General features: G+C 41.2%; 1 protein-coding gene across 1 annotated transcript in view; it reads left to right on the top strand.

Annotated features, from left to right (window-relative positions):
* Window positions 1-15,891, top strand: part of TSNARE1 (t-SNARE domain containing 1) — a 436,739-nt gene that overhangs the window by 197,410 nt on the left and 223,438 nt on the right. Inside the window, exon 10 of the mRNA XM_026069584.1 lies at window positions 13,739-13,906. Coding sequence (XP_025925369.1) covers window positions 13,739-13,906 — 168 coding nt within the window. The remainder of the gene's footprint in view (window positions 1-13,738; window positions 13,907-15,891) is intronic.

A 15,891-nucleotide genomic window follows, 5' to 3' on the forward strand; every position in this document is an offset into this window, starting at 1 on the left:
GCTCCTTATTCTGTGTGCATGTGTGTATGGAGGTCTCAGTGCCAGCAGCTGGAGTGAGATCTCGAGTCACAGGCCTGTGGGTCAGGGGTGCCAGCAGCTGGAGCRAGTGTGGTTATGCGGGTCAGTGTGCGATGGCTAGCGAATATCGAGCCGGACTAGCCGGAGAGGAGGTGAAGTGGCCCAGGAGCCAGGGATGTATGTGTGTCTGAGTGAGGCACCTGGAGGAGTTGGCTTCCGGGAGGACCAGGAGGTCCTGGCCAACTGCTGAAGAGACCGTGGGGTTTGGGAGACCCATTTGTGTGTGTGTGTGTTGGTGTTGGTGTTGGTGTGCACAAGAGGGTCTGTACCAGCAGCTGGAGTGGGGCTGCAGCCTCAGGGACTTGTGTGTCCAGGTGCCAACCACCGGGGACACTGGGCAGCCAGGGGCAGCTACTGGGTGGTCTTTCTAAGCCCAGCTGCTGGAGAGCAATGTACCACATTGCACATGTCTATATATATGTCCCACTAATGGACCTTCCTCCTGSTCAGCCAGAGAGAGGAGCAGGATGAGGCCTTTTATGTATGCCGGAGCGCTGTGTTTTCTGTCTGTGTTGATCTGCCTGGCTGGCTCAGTTTCTGTACATATATATGTGTTGTATATGTGTGTTTTTTCGCGTGGGAGTACATGCTCAGCCTCGCTACTTGTTGGGCCTGGGGGCACGGAGCTGCATCAGCCTCGCCCCCGTAGGGCTACCGGATTCGGCAACCCCTAGCACAATAAATTATATACTAGAAATAGAAGCCCTAAGGAAAACACTGTGCACCATGGCAAGCCGGGAATGCACTCATGTGCTACATGACCTGGAGCAGCTCATTGCTTGAGGCCGTAAATCCTGATTTGCAAACAGAATAAGTAAAATAACAGAGCGTTTTGAATAATAATATGTAGTTATTTTGGAAGGCATTAGGAAGGTTGAGGTGTAATGCTAGTCTTCTAAGCAACAGCAGAAAGCTGCCCTCTTTCTACTGAGCAGCTCCTATTCCAGTGTGTTTTTGGAGTCAGAGGTGTCTGCTTCAGGGAGTGAAATATGATTTTAATTCAGCGAGTATGTCTTAGCCTTGCAGAATCAGTGCATTTCTCCTTTATTACTGAAGAAATGGAAGGTATCCAGTTTTGAGCCCTTTGAGACTAGGTTGGATAGTTAAGAAAATTACTGAGAGGCAACCAACCAACCAACCAACCAACCAAAGCCCCATGCAGCAATTTTCAGAGTAGACTTTAACATGCGACAAAATTCTGGCTGTGTTTGGATAAAAGTTTCCAACAGAAATGTGGTTTAATGGCACAAGCAATGAAGTCTTGTAGCTAATGGCTTAGGAAGGGTTTTGATATTTACAGAGAGAATAAAAGAGAATACAAACAGGGCAACTAAAATAACATGAGGTATAGTCTATAAAACATTAGATGAGAAAATGAGGGAGCTAAATTAAGTAGTCAAGAAGAAAATATCAGAAGAGACATGATTATAGCCTATAATACTTTCAAGGTGAAGATATAAATGAAGACCGGGTGAATTATTCACCCAGTTAAATGATGTAAGTGAGAATGGCCTGATGTTAGGAAAGAAACATGTAGGTTAAGTGCTAAAGCTAATAAAGAACAGTCATGTAGAGGGTTAATGCCTCATCACTTTGGAAGGTCAACAATATATTTAAAACATAAGCAAGATAAATAAATAATAACAATGTTCCAATAAAAATGCATGATAGAAATCATCCGAATGTTTATGTGTGGCCCCTCCTGTCTTTGAGGCAGTTAAGACAKTGTCCTGATGTTCACCGGAAAAGTGCACGCATTTTGGACAATTCCATTACATGTCACGTTCCTGAGGCGCTGAGCTGAAAACCTTGCMGCATTTTTTTATCTTAATCCTTTCCCTGAATGTTTTATTTTGCAAACATTTTAGGTAGCTTTTCAATCCTCATGAAAGCCTTCATCAAGCCTGTATGCTAATCGTGCGGTATGGGACTGAACYGTTGAGTTAAAGAAAGGTTAGCATCTCTGTAAATATATATCACAGAGACAGCATGGAGCACATGAGGATAATAAAGCTGGTTTGCATAGCATTCCTTTTCTGGTACTTCCTATTTCTTGTCACTGTTTGGAAGGTTAAATTAACTTCGTCCTGCCCTATTATGAACTCATACAGGATAAATTAGCTAACCACAAAATTCCTTCTATTTAATTCTCCCTGGACAAACTAATTCAGAAACAGGATTTTGTTCACTTGAGCAATGATTACGCTTTCCATTTTCGTTATTTCTCTTTGCAGACATTTTGTTCGCAAATATACATCTGTGACTAAGTTTATCTAAAATCTTTAGTTTCCCTTTCCTGAGACTTTGTGAAGATCTTTAATAGCTATATTGCTATTCTTAAGGAGTAATATCATTTTCTTGTTGCTGTTCTTGTGTTTTTCTTTAAATCAGTAGATATCCTGACTTCATTTGGCTTGTAATTCAAGTTGTCACTCTTCATTTTTGTCTAGACTGAAACTCACATCCCACAAATAAAGCTGTCTGGTTGTTAAATGTTTCCAGTAACACAGTGTCCTGAGATGTGGCTGCTTGCTGCAACATCATGGAGAAATCATGGCAAGCATTAACTTCCCTTCAGTCAAACTTTTTTTTTTTTAAGGCTATCTATGCTTTGGGAGATTAGACCAGGTTGGTTGTTTCCATGTCTGGTCAGTGAAAAGAACCAGACTCAGCCCCTCCTGTGTTATGTGTCTGGAACAGGTTGGATGAATGGCCTCCTGGGAAGTCCCCATCGGYGTTCATGGACTGTCAAGGGAGCGTTATCAGGGGAATATGTTAGCAACCATCTGAGCATTTCAGTAGAAGAGGTCATGCTTTCTCTATTTCCTTGGACATGTTTCTTTAAGAATGAATGTCACAAACCTCTTGATTGCAGAAGTTCCTTTCTACTTAAGTGATGCTGTGCCATGGTGTGTCATAATTGTGCACTTAAGAAGGCAACTACTAGAATCAAGTGCTAATTTCCAGGTATCTTCCTTTCCTCCCAGCCTATGCATGGCCAATAGTACAATTGTGTCCCACAAGCTGGAACATATCATTTTTGGAGGGAAAGCAGAAAAATGTCTGGTAGAAAGCATGGAGAGGCAATAAAACGAATGTTTAGCTGTTAGGATATATGCTYGCAGATCAGTACAGCCCATGTCAGCTGCTGAACAGGCATGTGGCTTAAAAGAGCCCAAGGAACTCGCTCCTTAGGCAATGTTTGGTTGTCACAAACAGAAAACACAGCATGTAACACCGGAACAAAGCTGCTTGGTCTTGCTAAAGCCCTTCTTCATTTTCTAAGTTTAAGGATTAGCACAAAATGATTGCACTTTCGTGTTCTYGGTTATTTTCTTGACCCAAGAGGAAGCAGAACATCCATGGTAAGCATAGACAGATGTGCTCTTCCAGATCCAGCTGAGCCGGCTGAAAACAAYCCACTCAAGCTGGGTTGTTACTGCCTTCGTTTGCCAACAGGATGGGTTTTGTGATTGCTCCCAAATCCATCTCTAGCAAAATCAGTGGAAAAAAATCCATCTGCCTATTTTAAGGTCACTTGTACAAATAACTGACATGGGATAAAAGACATTCACATAAACTATTAGCCAGGCTAACCRTTGCATGTCTGGATTTACTCCTTTGTTAACTAATTTAAAACGAGATCCTAGAAAAAAGTCAGACAAATCTTACCCATGTTTAACACCACTTGAGTCAGGAAATACCCMAAAATAATTACGTAGTCTTTGTTAACAATGATTTTCTCCATCATCTTGACAACCTTGCTTTACTCAATCAAGATTTATTTGAGATGATCTTGATGGCTTCAGTTCTGGTCAGTTTTGGTCAGAAAGTTTGGTGTAATTAGACCTCCCTAGAGATAGATAGCTTTCCTCAAACCTGATGAAAACAGAAGCCAGGGCAAGCCCTGTTCCTGCAATCTGACAGTCGTGAACAGGTTCACCAGGAGMTGACCACAGATCAGGCTGCTGATCCAGGACAGCCTGCTGTATAGCAGTGCTGCTAGATAGTCCCAAATTAGATTTCCAGTATTTTCATTTCCATTCAGTTGGTGCCTCCTGTCTCACTGCAGGTGTGTGTCATTTTGTATCTTTTTAACATTTTTATTACCTTTGTTTGTATTTTAATTAAAAACAAAAATGTCGTGAGGAAAAACAATTAAGGTTTTGTGTATAGTATTAGTGTAATACCTAACAAGCAGCTGCCTGCAGTCACACTTCGATCAATAGGCTTTATTGTAGCAAATTAACAGATAAATGAAAAAAAAAAACAAAAAAAAAACCCAAACCCACAGCTTACATGACATCGAAAAATTGTGAACTTTTGTTCCCTCTTCTCCCATCACTGTTGCACACATATGAAGGGTCTGCAGAAGATGCTTTCTAATTTAACTTCCCAGCTCCAAGTTTTGATCTTTTGTGTTTCTATGCAGGCTCTGATGAAGCCATGCCATGCCGTGTGTACTGCCAACTTTATGCTCGCTTGGGGTGGCTATTTAGGATAGGGCAGATCCTGCCTTAGACTGCACTGGTGGACTTGCTCTTTATTGACTAGAAGACAGGCACAGGGTCACTTTCTCAGACGGAGACACCACACTGGAGTCACCAATTAATTACGCAGATGGACTCTGCCTGGTTCTGAGTCTTTTGCTGGAGCCCATTTAAGCCTTGCTGCCTCCAAGGTGTCTCCTGGAAGGGGGTTGTGTGTGGCCAGCAGAGTCTGTGTCGCCATCTGGGAGAGCAAGGACTGGGTTTCAGCATGTAAATGTGGCTGCTCAGGCTAGACCATGTCTATCATGATAGCCCTAATTTGGCATCAGGCTTTCGGGAAATAGCTGAAATATTATGAATGCAGACTGTGCTAGGGCTGTGGAACAGACAGGCTTTTGTTATAGAGCAGTCACTAAATGAGGCTGTTTCTCAGTCCCAGGCTGCAAACATCTGTTTGCACCCTGAGCAGCTCACTGAATCGCTGGCAGAGGCCAGTAATGAAAAGAGATTGAAAGACTGCTGTCAAAAAGGTTTCCGTTTTGTGGGAGTCAACCATGTTTCTGAAAAAAGGTGGCTAAGAATGCCAGCAAACCTGAAAAGGAGGTTTAACGGGAGTGACTCTCCTCCAAAGTGCATGGCATAAAAATATACTCTGGTTTTACCATGTACATCTGGACCCAAATACTCCATTCTGCAATAGCAGCTATTAGGACCCAGTAAATCCAGTCGTTTTGATGCCTTCCATGTAATAGAAAAGCAGTCAACTTCTTGAAGAAGAAGGTCATACTTCCTACTTGTCCACCCCTCTGTACTATGGAGTGGCACCGTGCCCATGTCAGAGGTGGTCTGCGCTGCAGGAAATCAAACGGAGTTTGGTTCTCGCCTCCACAGGAACCCAGGAGAAGACTTCTCCCTTTTTGCAGGAGCCAGGTGTTAATGAGTGAGCCAGTGACTCATTCCCCTTCTCGCTTTGCCTTTCTAGCAGAAACCTGCGCAGCAGCTGTGTGACACATCCATGGGGAGGCACAGAGCGCATGGTCCTTCCTAGACCGTCTCGATGTGGCCGTGAGCTCTTGCGAGAACGGTCCCTTTACCTGAAGGCTGGATGCTTCAGATGTTCAGCGATGGAGCTGCGAGCAGGGGAGCTTTCTGCCTAGCATCAGGACCCGGGAAAGACGTACAGTACAGCTTTCAGCCAGCGGTGCCAGCCAAAACACTATGCCAGCAGCAGAGCTGTGCAGAGCTGGAGAATTATGAGGATATAATTCAGCTAGAAGAGCACAGGAACAGCTTTAGAAATGTGATGCGATGCAGGAAAAATACCAACGAATGCTCGCATTCATGACAAACCTCAGGAACATTTATCTGCTTGGTCTGCATGTATACAGATGCCTCCTGAGGCTAGTGACAGCGCAGGTAGTTGGCTTTGGGAGGGATGGGTTATACATTAGTGATCAGACTTAAGACATTAGATGAAATGAATTTAAGAAAGGAAAAGAATTGTAGTTTCGGAGAGGGAAAAGTGTATACCCTACTTCATTGTTTTATTCATTTCACCCTACTTCATTTCACCCAGAGGACCATCTCTTGGCATGGTAGATAAAGTTGTCAGATCAAGGGAAGAAAGGAGGAGGACTGGAAATAGGAGCAGGGCAAATTTCCCCCTCCCTCCCTTATGGAGCATCTGTACAAATTCTGCAGGGTGAAAACAGGTGACAAAACGTAGCCCTCGAGATCTCCTGAAGTTTGCTCTAGAAGCTGATGTTCTTCACAGTTAAAACATCTGACATCAGGTTTTGCTCAGTGTCAGAAACCATTCTCCTCATCACCTAAACCTGGTGGGAAGAGCATTCCGCTTAGATTTGGGCTTCACCTGGAGATGAAAATATGCAGTGCTTCTTAAAAGCATGTTGGATATCACAGAGCTAAAACTCAGGCCTGTGGCTTATTTTCCTTCTCCTGATCTACCACAGGCATGTCATTTAATTCTCCCACTCTGAGTACAGTAAGAATGACTCTGAACTAGAACAGCCCTAGGTGCTGAGGTCAAGATTGGTAGGAATGAATTTGGTAAAGTAATAAAGCCTTGAAAGAAAAATAAAGACGAAGAAAACAGTAGGAGGTATGAACTAAGTACTCTGTTATTGCGTCTCTTCTAGTTCCAGGAAACTAAATGGATTTTCTTGGTCTTCATTACTGCAGAGACTTGAATGATTAAATTTAGAAATGCTGAAAAATGAACAATGAGAATACTTTCTGGTATTACATTTTCCCTAAAACTAGTAATTTCTTGCAGATACCATATCAGGAAGCTGGTAGAAATGGTAATTTTCCATGCTCAGTTTCAGGTCCACATCGTTCAAAAGTAAACAACTTGATGGAGAGTGAAGACAGCAACACATGAGAAATTCTAGTTAATTTAAATAAAAATGCACTTTGGCCCTCCCCGTAATGCTAATTTTTCCATGCTGTTTTTTCTCATGCTACAYTGGTAGAGAGTAATCACATTTACATAACTTGAAGAAAATGCTGGATGCATTTCTGTATTTGCCCATGTTGGTGATGCATGCAGAAAGGGTGGAAAACATGCCGCTTTTAAAGTTGTCCTTGTTTTGAAGCTAAAACTGGTATCTTTAAATATGCCCAAAGCTTGAGTGAAAGGAGAGAGCAAGTAATGGTTAACTTCTGTTAGGATTTCTTCCCTTGTTTTTGTGGGAAGCTCCTCTCATAAGATAACAGAGCTCAGCTTACCAATCACTGCTGCAATCTTCTGTGTGAAAGATAATGCAAAGTTGTAATATCACTATTTCACTCCTCTAAAAGATTTAGAAGTCCCAGGCCGCTTGTTCTGTGGCTGCCTGAGGCCTTTCTACCTGTAATTGCTTTGGGCTTTTGCTTGGCGAGATACAGCTCTAAATCTCATTGAGTCTGGAAGGTTAGTTGTTTTGGAAGGATGGTTTGAGAAAGATTATCTAATCCAATTTATCTGTCTTCTTAATCTCGCTGTATATTGTAGGTAGGCAGGCCAAACTGGCTTCTCCATGCCGTTTTTGTTCTGGACAGCTTGCAGTGCCAAACATGCTATTAAAAATGTTTCAGGCGCAGGCACCTCGCGTAACTGCGGCAGTATTCTGCACAGTGGTCCTCAATGTAAAGTATTTTACTGATCTTTAATGCAGGCACTCTGGCCTCATTATTCTACATGCCATAAAATGTGAATCTCTAAGCCTGCATGCTAGTGAGAATAGGATATCCTCATAAAGTGTAGCCTGGCTGTTTATACGTCTATACATACTATAAAGCAGGAGATAAACATCTCTGCATTTGCATTTTGTCTGAAAGCTGGAGCCAAAATGTTACCCAAGGAGACGTGATAGTTTGCAGGAGGTGTGGGAGGTGTGTTGATTACTGCTTGAGCTGGCCATATTCCTGCTGGAGATACAGGATGCTTCTGAAGATTATAGAATGCAGAAGCAGCACACCTCCCACAGGTCTGGGGTTTTCTTTGGTTTACTACCTGCGGCACATAAGACCTCTAAATTATTCAATTTTCATGRTTGCAAAAGATTTCCTCGGAACAACCTGCACTATGTAGTACAAAATTAGATCATGTGAGTGACACTTCTTTTTTATGTGCTCATATAAACTTGGAGTCAACCCGTGAATTTGTGAGATAATGCTGTGCGTATCAAAGGAAGGTTATTTTCTGGTTTGGGCTGGCCTTGAACTGAGAGGAATGGCTCTGTGTAATAGAGCCAGGTGCCAGACTAACTCTTAGACCTCGCAGGATGATCTAGAATAAAGGAGCTATTTTTCAGTCCTGAGTATCTTGCAGTCATGTGAATATGAGGACAAGCTCTAAATGCTTAAATGTACATGCAAGTGGGGAAGCGCTCAGATAAATGTTACTTGTGTTCCTTCTCATTTCCCAGAATTAGGTTCTCCATCCAGTTATGAGACCTACTTTCCCTATTTTGATAGTACTGACAGCTCTGTCACATCCGTCCTAGGAGATAGCAAGGTGCGACCCATTAGTATACTCTTCCCGTGTTTTCGCACACTGTCAAAAATCAAACCGTATGTGACAACACAAGGTTGAAGATCATGTAGACCAAGGAGCACCGGCATTTCCATTTATCCCCTGGTCTGTATACAGCCTGTGCAAGAAACTGAATTCACCACTGAGATGATGGTGGTCAAAACCACAGAAGGATTCATATCAAGGCGAAACAGGTTGGCATGTGTGTAGAGGCCGTAGCAAATTCATGGATAAGCTTCCTGCTGGGTACTGGTCATGGAGTTAGTCAGGAAGYTGTCAACAAAAGAGCCCTCTGGTCAGGGAAACAAACCCCACAGCTTGCTGAACTGAAGGTTTCTGAGCTTGATTTGGTTGTAACAAAGCGAGTGTTTTCTTCCCTCCAGAACACAAGTCCTGGTCGAAACCAGAGCGGGCAGAGATGAGGGGAGAAAGGATTCACATTGCCTATTTTAGGGTGCTGAATGCAAGATAATTCTCTCCCCTTTAATTGCCTTCATTCTGAACCTAAAGTTAGAGGTGTGTGATATCTCCCTCAGCGCTTCATCGCCCTGTCCTGGTGATTGTGCCATTCATCTGGTGGAGAAAGTCCGTAAGTCCCACTCCAATAAATCTTAATTACTTACATCATGTATTACAGATCCTTTTGGAGAGACTGTGAGAGGTCCACCTCGTTGTAGCTGATGTTGGGCATCGTAGTTATCAGACTAGTAGATAACCTGAGCTGGAGGGAGCATGTGTGTGCATCTCCCTCTTTCCCTCCATCTTTTAATTTTTCTCCATGTCTTCATGGTTTTAAGATCCAGGCTTTGTTGTGGTGAGGAAAGGAAATTTTCCTTGGAAATCACTGAACATTTCACTGGAGGTAAGAGCCATTTCCCATCCATCTCTGTTCAACACTTCACCTCCATTGCCTTTAGTACCTGTCCAACCACTCTATTTGTTTAATTTCTGGTGAGGGAAGAACTTTTGAAGAGCATTCAGAAATGACATTGTTAAAGTTAGAGATGTAAAAGAGAGCTACAGGACTGAGTCATTACCAGGACACATCTTATTCCTAGAGGACATTCTCTGAAGATAAACCGTGCAGTCCAGGTGATGTCATATCAGCTGTGCTCTGTGTTAGRTTTTTGCTTCTAGGTGGAAGAAAAGCAGAGGTCATTTCAGTCCCTGACATGGTGGCTTTATGTGACATGAGTGGTAAAATCACTGAAATTGCTGTGTACCTGGAGAAGAAATYGTGTTTGTTAATATTCTTCTTTTAGCTCTTCAAAAATACAAATGGGGAGTTAGGCAGGAGCAGGCCTAGGAGGAGATAACCTTCAGAGGAGCCTCAAGCATGCAGCTTCTAATGCAAAGAATTTACTACTGGTAAAGTGCAGATATCGACAGAAGTTGTACCTGTCCAGATGAAACCTTTTTTACCCCTTTTCTCTATCAGCAGCTGCATATAACATCTCCTCGTTTGTAGAATAAATCTGTTAAAAAAAAAAAAAAAGTAGTTCAAAGCAGCAAAGATTTTATCCTACTGAAAAGATTTTATCCAACAGAAAAAATGTTGTGCCTGGGCATAATTTTTTCAGATATGACGAATAACAGCAAAGTTTGACCCTCAGTCCTAAAAATTTAGTTTAAAAAGAACTACTGAGCATATCAGATGTACTCAACTTTTTTTTCTTTTTTTCCCCCCCCTTCTATCAATTTTTTCACAGGCAGAGTTTGGTTTACAGATACATCTTGACAAAAATCTGCCACAGGCAAATTTCAACAAAAGAGCAACTTCAAACACATCCAAATAACAATTTATGAGAGGAAATCCAACAGAAAATTGCACAGAGCTTTGCAGGGCATAAAATTTGGCACTAAATCAAATTTAACATGGAAATGCCTCTATAGGGATTTAAGGCCCCTTGCAGTGTATTTTCCAAAGGAACTTTATCTGTGGAGACTCAATGAGTGTCCTCTGTCATATCTATTCTTGCTCTAAATAAAAGATTTTTTTCAGACATGGCAATGAGCAATGTCTAAAAGGAGGGAAAAAAGCCCACTGATAAACCCAATTACATGCATTTACAATCAGAAGTATTAAAAAATCATTAGATTTCTTCACACTCAAATACAAGATTTGGCTGCTGGTTGAAAACAAGGGCTTTGTTCATTTTATCACTGATAGAAGGGTCATTTTACCATCAACAAAGACAAAAACACTTTTAATATGTCAACGCAGCCATCGATCTTACATATCCCAATAGCAGGTCATGGTGACTCTATCTGAAGTTGCTACTGAGGCGTTTTGATGGGTCAAAGAAAATTTCAGATCCCACTCATCCCATTATTTCAGGATTCAGAGTCACTCATTYGTGCAGTTGTGGTTGGATTTTCTTGAAAGACGTTAAAAAGATACAAAATCACATAATTGTCTCCAGAAGCTCTGAAATTAACTTAAGTTTAAAGAAAAACATCTGTGTCTAGACTGTTATCTATTTTGACACATGAATAGCCAACTTTTTGAACAGATGACTAGGCAGCATCACTGGCATTGCAGTAGCTGTATTAGTTTTTTTAAAATTTATTTTTATTTATTTATTTAGGACCAAAAAGTGGAGATCACAGATAGGAGTTGACAGAGGTCAAGACAAAGCATACTTGTGATACAAGTGTGGTATTACGTAGACTAACACTGTTTGAGGTCTGGCTCTCCTTTTAATCCTGTCACATCAGCACAGTGCGGGAAGCATTTAATAGCTCAAAAATTGTTTTCTTTCCCTGAAATGCATATCTGTGTGAGAAAGCATGGATTTAGATATTCCTTCATGTGCACTTAGGTCCATGGTACAGCATCCCTGTTGTGACCTAGGACAAGGACTTAATTAGATCACTGTTTATCTGCATCTTCGGAGGGTAGACACCTGGGCCCTTCCAGCCTATATGGCCTTGTGCCAGTACATTTCCTAGTTTGCCCACTGGTGAAGATGAGAGGAGATTTCTGTCACCGTAAATGAAGCATCAGAATACCCAAGGGTTTTCTTTTTTTTCTTGAGTCCGTTAATATATGCTTTTGGCAGTGAAGCACTTTACCRGATAACTTAGGGTCCAAAGCATATATTAACTGGTGAATAAAACACTCCTGGAGTATTTTAATCCTATTAGAATATGTACTTTAAAATGTAAATGAATTTTTAACCTTATTTTAAATGAGAATTTTCTTCCTGTAACACACGCTTTCTTTGTAGATAATAGATCTCAGGGAAGGAGGAGGGGAAGCAATGTAAGATATTAATGTCAAAGATTGCATCTTGTGTTTATATTTTCAAAAGATACTAGGATGCTTACTGATGATTTTTCTGCAAGCCTCCACATCTTCCACCACCCCACTTCCTTCATCATGTTGTATTATTTTCCTTGCCTGCAGTTAGATGATGGTGATAATAATAATGAATTACTTTGGTTAGGCTCCTGAGTCTATATTTAGGCAACTACAAAAGTCTTTTGGTAACTAAATGCAAAAATTTTTTAGATGTTTTTAAAGAATTAAGTAAGAGTTTYCAGACACCTAATATGCTTCAAAATCTAGCCAGGTAGGGTATCTAAATGTCATTGTAAGGGTTCAGTATTACGCGTTTTCTCTATGCCTCCTCCACAGTTCCTCCAGGGCAGATCTCTAAGCAAACAAGCAAAAAGTAAAACAAAGACACATAACAAGTGTTTTTTTTTTTTCTCCTTCCCCTCCCTCCATCATGCACATGTGATTCTGCTTCTCATTCTTTCCTAGGTGATTTGACATCATTTTCATTGCAATTTCCATTCCAGTCTTGCAAGGCTCTGTGCCCTTCCAGCGAGCTCCTGCACGGCCTCGGTTCCTATTCATTCTGTGGGAAATCAGGGCAGTGGACAACTTTGAGAACATAGTCATAGCAAGAAAGCAAAAGCCTTTATTCCTTAAGCACAACCACTTGAAGAGCCTTAGTGTTTGTGCTTCAGATACATCTAGATCCAGAGAACTGAACATCCTGAATTCTTGTTTTCTGTAATTTTCAGGGAGTCTGGGGCCATTCAGGTCAAGAGCATGTGTGCTGTAGTCACTGCCGTTTCTTCTTTCAACTTCAGAACATTGGAAACAGTTGGATTGCTTTTTGTATTATAACTTTTGGTTAGGTGTCAAAGCTCAGATCAAGGCCGGTTGAAAGACCCATGTGCATGTTTAAGTGAAATACTCATGCAGCTGTAGTACTAGAGTCTTCAGCTGTGTATATTAGTTTGAGCTCAACCTCTTGATTGTCCATACCAACCTCATGTTGATTCATTCTCTGAGTCCAGTCTAGACTGAATCTACAATCTGTAGGCACAGAAGCTAATGGATGGGAGGAGGAGAAGACCTTGCTAAACCTCTGCCCCTGCCTTCAGTGTAGATGCAGTTGGCTCATGCCACTTTGCTCTGTGAACTTGGATCTGGACACAAGTGCAGTTCCCAAAGGCAACATGAACATTAGCTACCTAGAAAACAGTATCTGAGGTGTCAGTGAAAGCAGGTCAATTCTGTAGAGGAAACAAAGCATGAAATTGTGAAATGAAATGTTGGTGTTCAAATTGATGRCTGCACAGTCATGTTACTCTAATGGCTCTCCCTTTTTTAGCTGTGTTGATTGTTTATCTCAAAAGTAAGATCCCTTTTGTTAGGTCATGTGTTGTAAGCTGGATCATAACGTTTTCAAGGCAAACACATAGGCTTTATGTATTGTTTTGAGAAAGTATCTAATTTCAGAAGAGTTTCCAGTAAAATCAACAAGTTGAACATGTCATTTTTCAGATGTACATAAACATTTTGTTCTGTCAGAATTGTCTGAAACGGAAGCTCTTTGCTGGGGCTGAAATGTAGCTGGGGAGATCTGGCTTCAGGTCCTTGCTTTAAGACTTGATATGTTTCTCTCATTTAACTAGTTCTATTCTGACCTGGGGAAAGAAATCCCATGATGGGTCATTCTGATTTCCTGTATTAACATTTACTCTGTCCTCTTTGCCTTTTTGCATTGTTTATGCAATCAGTTATGTTATTATTTTCCTTTCCTATATGAAGGCTATATAAAGTGAGGAACTTTTATGCTTTCTCTGTTTTCTCTCCACTTTCTCATCTCAGCAGAGTCCTAGGACCCCATTCTCTGACTTACCTGATGATGAGAAGATCTTTAACGGAGGAGATGGCACGTGGCAAAACCAGAGCCAGGATCAAGCCTTGCTCTCGGAAATCACAGAAGAGGATCTAGAGGCCATCCGTCAGCGGGAAGAGGCCATTCAGCAGATTGAGGTCAGTAGCCTTCTCTAGTCATGGACTTGCAAGCTCGAAGTGGAGATTCCCCATGTTCTGGATTGCTCGACATGAGGAAAGAAAGCACTGATTTGCACACCTGACTGTACATCACTAGATGTGGGAGTGATTGTCAGGTGTTTTTTAAAAATGGAAATTRGTGGCAGAATGAAGAATTAGAAATTGTTATAACCTCTAATGAAAACTGCAAGAAGTAATTAATGTTCATGGGCTAATATTTTTTCAACATGTCTTCCATAGCACAGTCTATAGTGGTCATTTGAGTGAGCTTGGTTTTGAAGTAAAACAACTTTCTTGGTGCATGCAAACTTGAAACTGGAATTTTTGACAGACAGAGAAAATATTCATCTTCAGTGTTAGAGATAACAATAGGTAGATGAAAGGAGATGACTTTTAAAGTTTTTCAAATAATTCACTATTTTGGTTTTATCAAAGTATTTGGATGTTCTTAATATTGCTAAAAGAAGGATCATATTCTGTCTGCTCACTTTTTTCCTAAGTGTAGCTATAAATAACATATGGAAAAAAGGAACAAAAAAAGGTCTTAATGAGTTAAGCAACCCCCATTTTTCTTTATATACTTTTCTTTTCATACTTTTGGAAGACTCAGTTACTCAATATAAGCAGTAAATGAGCGAAAACAGAACATTTTAAATCTTTCTAATTTATATGCTTTTACAGGCCTAAACTCAAGATGAACCAAAAGAGAGGACTTCAGAATAAATCAGAACATTTAATTAAGGACTATTCTTTGTCCTGTAATTAGATTGAGCTAATTTTATCAGAATGGATTTTGGTGTGATATAGCAGAAACAGTCATTCAGTTAACAGTGCAAGAAGGGGACAAACATTTCAGCTGTAGACTAATACTTTGAGGCTTTGGCCTCTGCAAACAAGGATAACTGCATATGATTCAGTGCTGTAAATAGGAAATTTGGGTAGGTTTATGGAAGTGGGTCTGAGTTAGTGTATACATAATCTCTCCTGTTGTGGGTTCTGTAGAGCCAGTTGAGATTCATGCACTCGTGCATATTATTAGAGGTGAAATTGCTAAAGAATAGCCTCACACTGAGTATCCTTAAGTGAGTTATCCTTTCATACCTGGAGCATCTTTTTGCTGGGTTCTTTTATTTCTGAGCATCCACCAGGACAAATTCTAGGCAACTGTGCTGCAAGAAAATGCTTATCTACCCAGCCAGTCATTCCATCGTAGAAGGCTATCAGATTGGTTAAGCATGATTTCCCCTTGGTGAAGCCATGCTGACTACTCCTGATCACCTTCTTTTCCTCCACATGCTTGGAGATGACCTCCAGGATGAGCTGCTCCATCACCTTTCCAGGGATGCAGGTGAGGCTGAGTGGCCTGTAGTTCCCTGGGTCCTTCTTCTTGCCCTTTTTGAAGACTGGGGTGACACTGGCTTTCTTCCAGTCTTCAGGCACCACTCCCATTCTCCATGACCTTTCAAAGATGATAGAGAGTGGCCTAGCAATAACATCCTGTAGTAAACACCCACTCTGCTATGAGCTGCACATCTCTGTGCAATGTGGATGTTAYTTTCCCACGGCTGAGGAGGCTGGATGAAGGCTGCTTGTGTTGGAAGCTAAGGAGATAGCCAGCAGGATTAAGTAAATACTGTCCCAGCCATACTAAACTTCCAAATAAATGTAATGCTCTTGTATTTTTGAGGTTGCATACATACTGATTTGGTAGATTCTGTTTATCTTTCTGCCTGATATGAATTTCTCCCTGGATAACTTATTCCATTTTTTCATTTAATGAGATTCAGACCTGTGCTTCCAAAGAATGTGTGTGTGTGTGTGCGTGTAGTTTGTTTTTATCTATCTTTTTTGCTATCTGCATCATAACTTCATCCATTTTGCATTGCTGTCTCATATCTTTGTTCATCCTGTAAGGAGGACCTCATTCCACATGCATTCTTTCAAATGCAGCTTAAACATTTCTC

This window comes from Apteryx rowi, unplaced genomic scaffold (genome assembly GCF_003343035.1).
Source record: "Apteryx rowi isolate R43461 unplaced genomic scaffold, aptRow1 scaffold_106, whole genome shotgun sequence".
NCBI classification, from domain to species: Eukaryota; Metazoa; Chordata; class Aves; order Apterygiformes; family Apterygidae; genus Apteryx; species Apteryx rowi.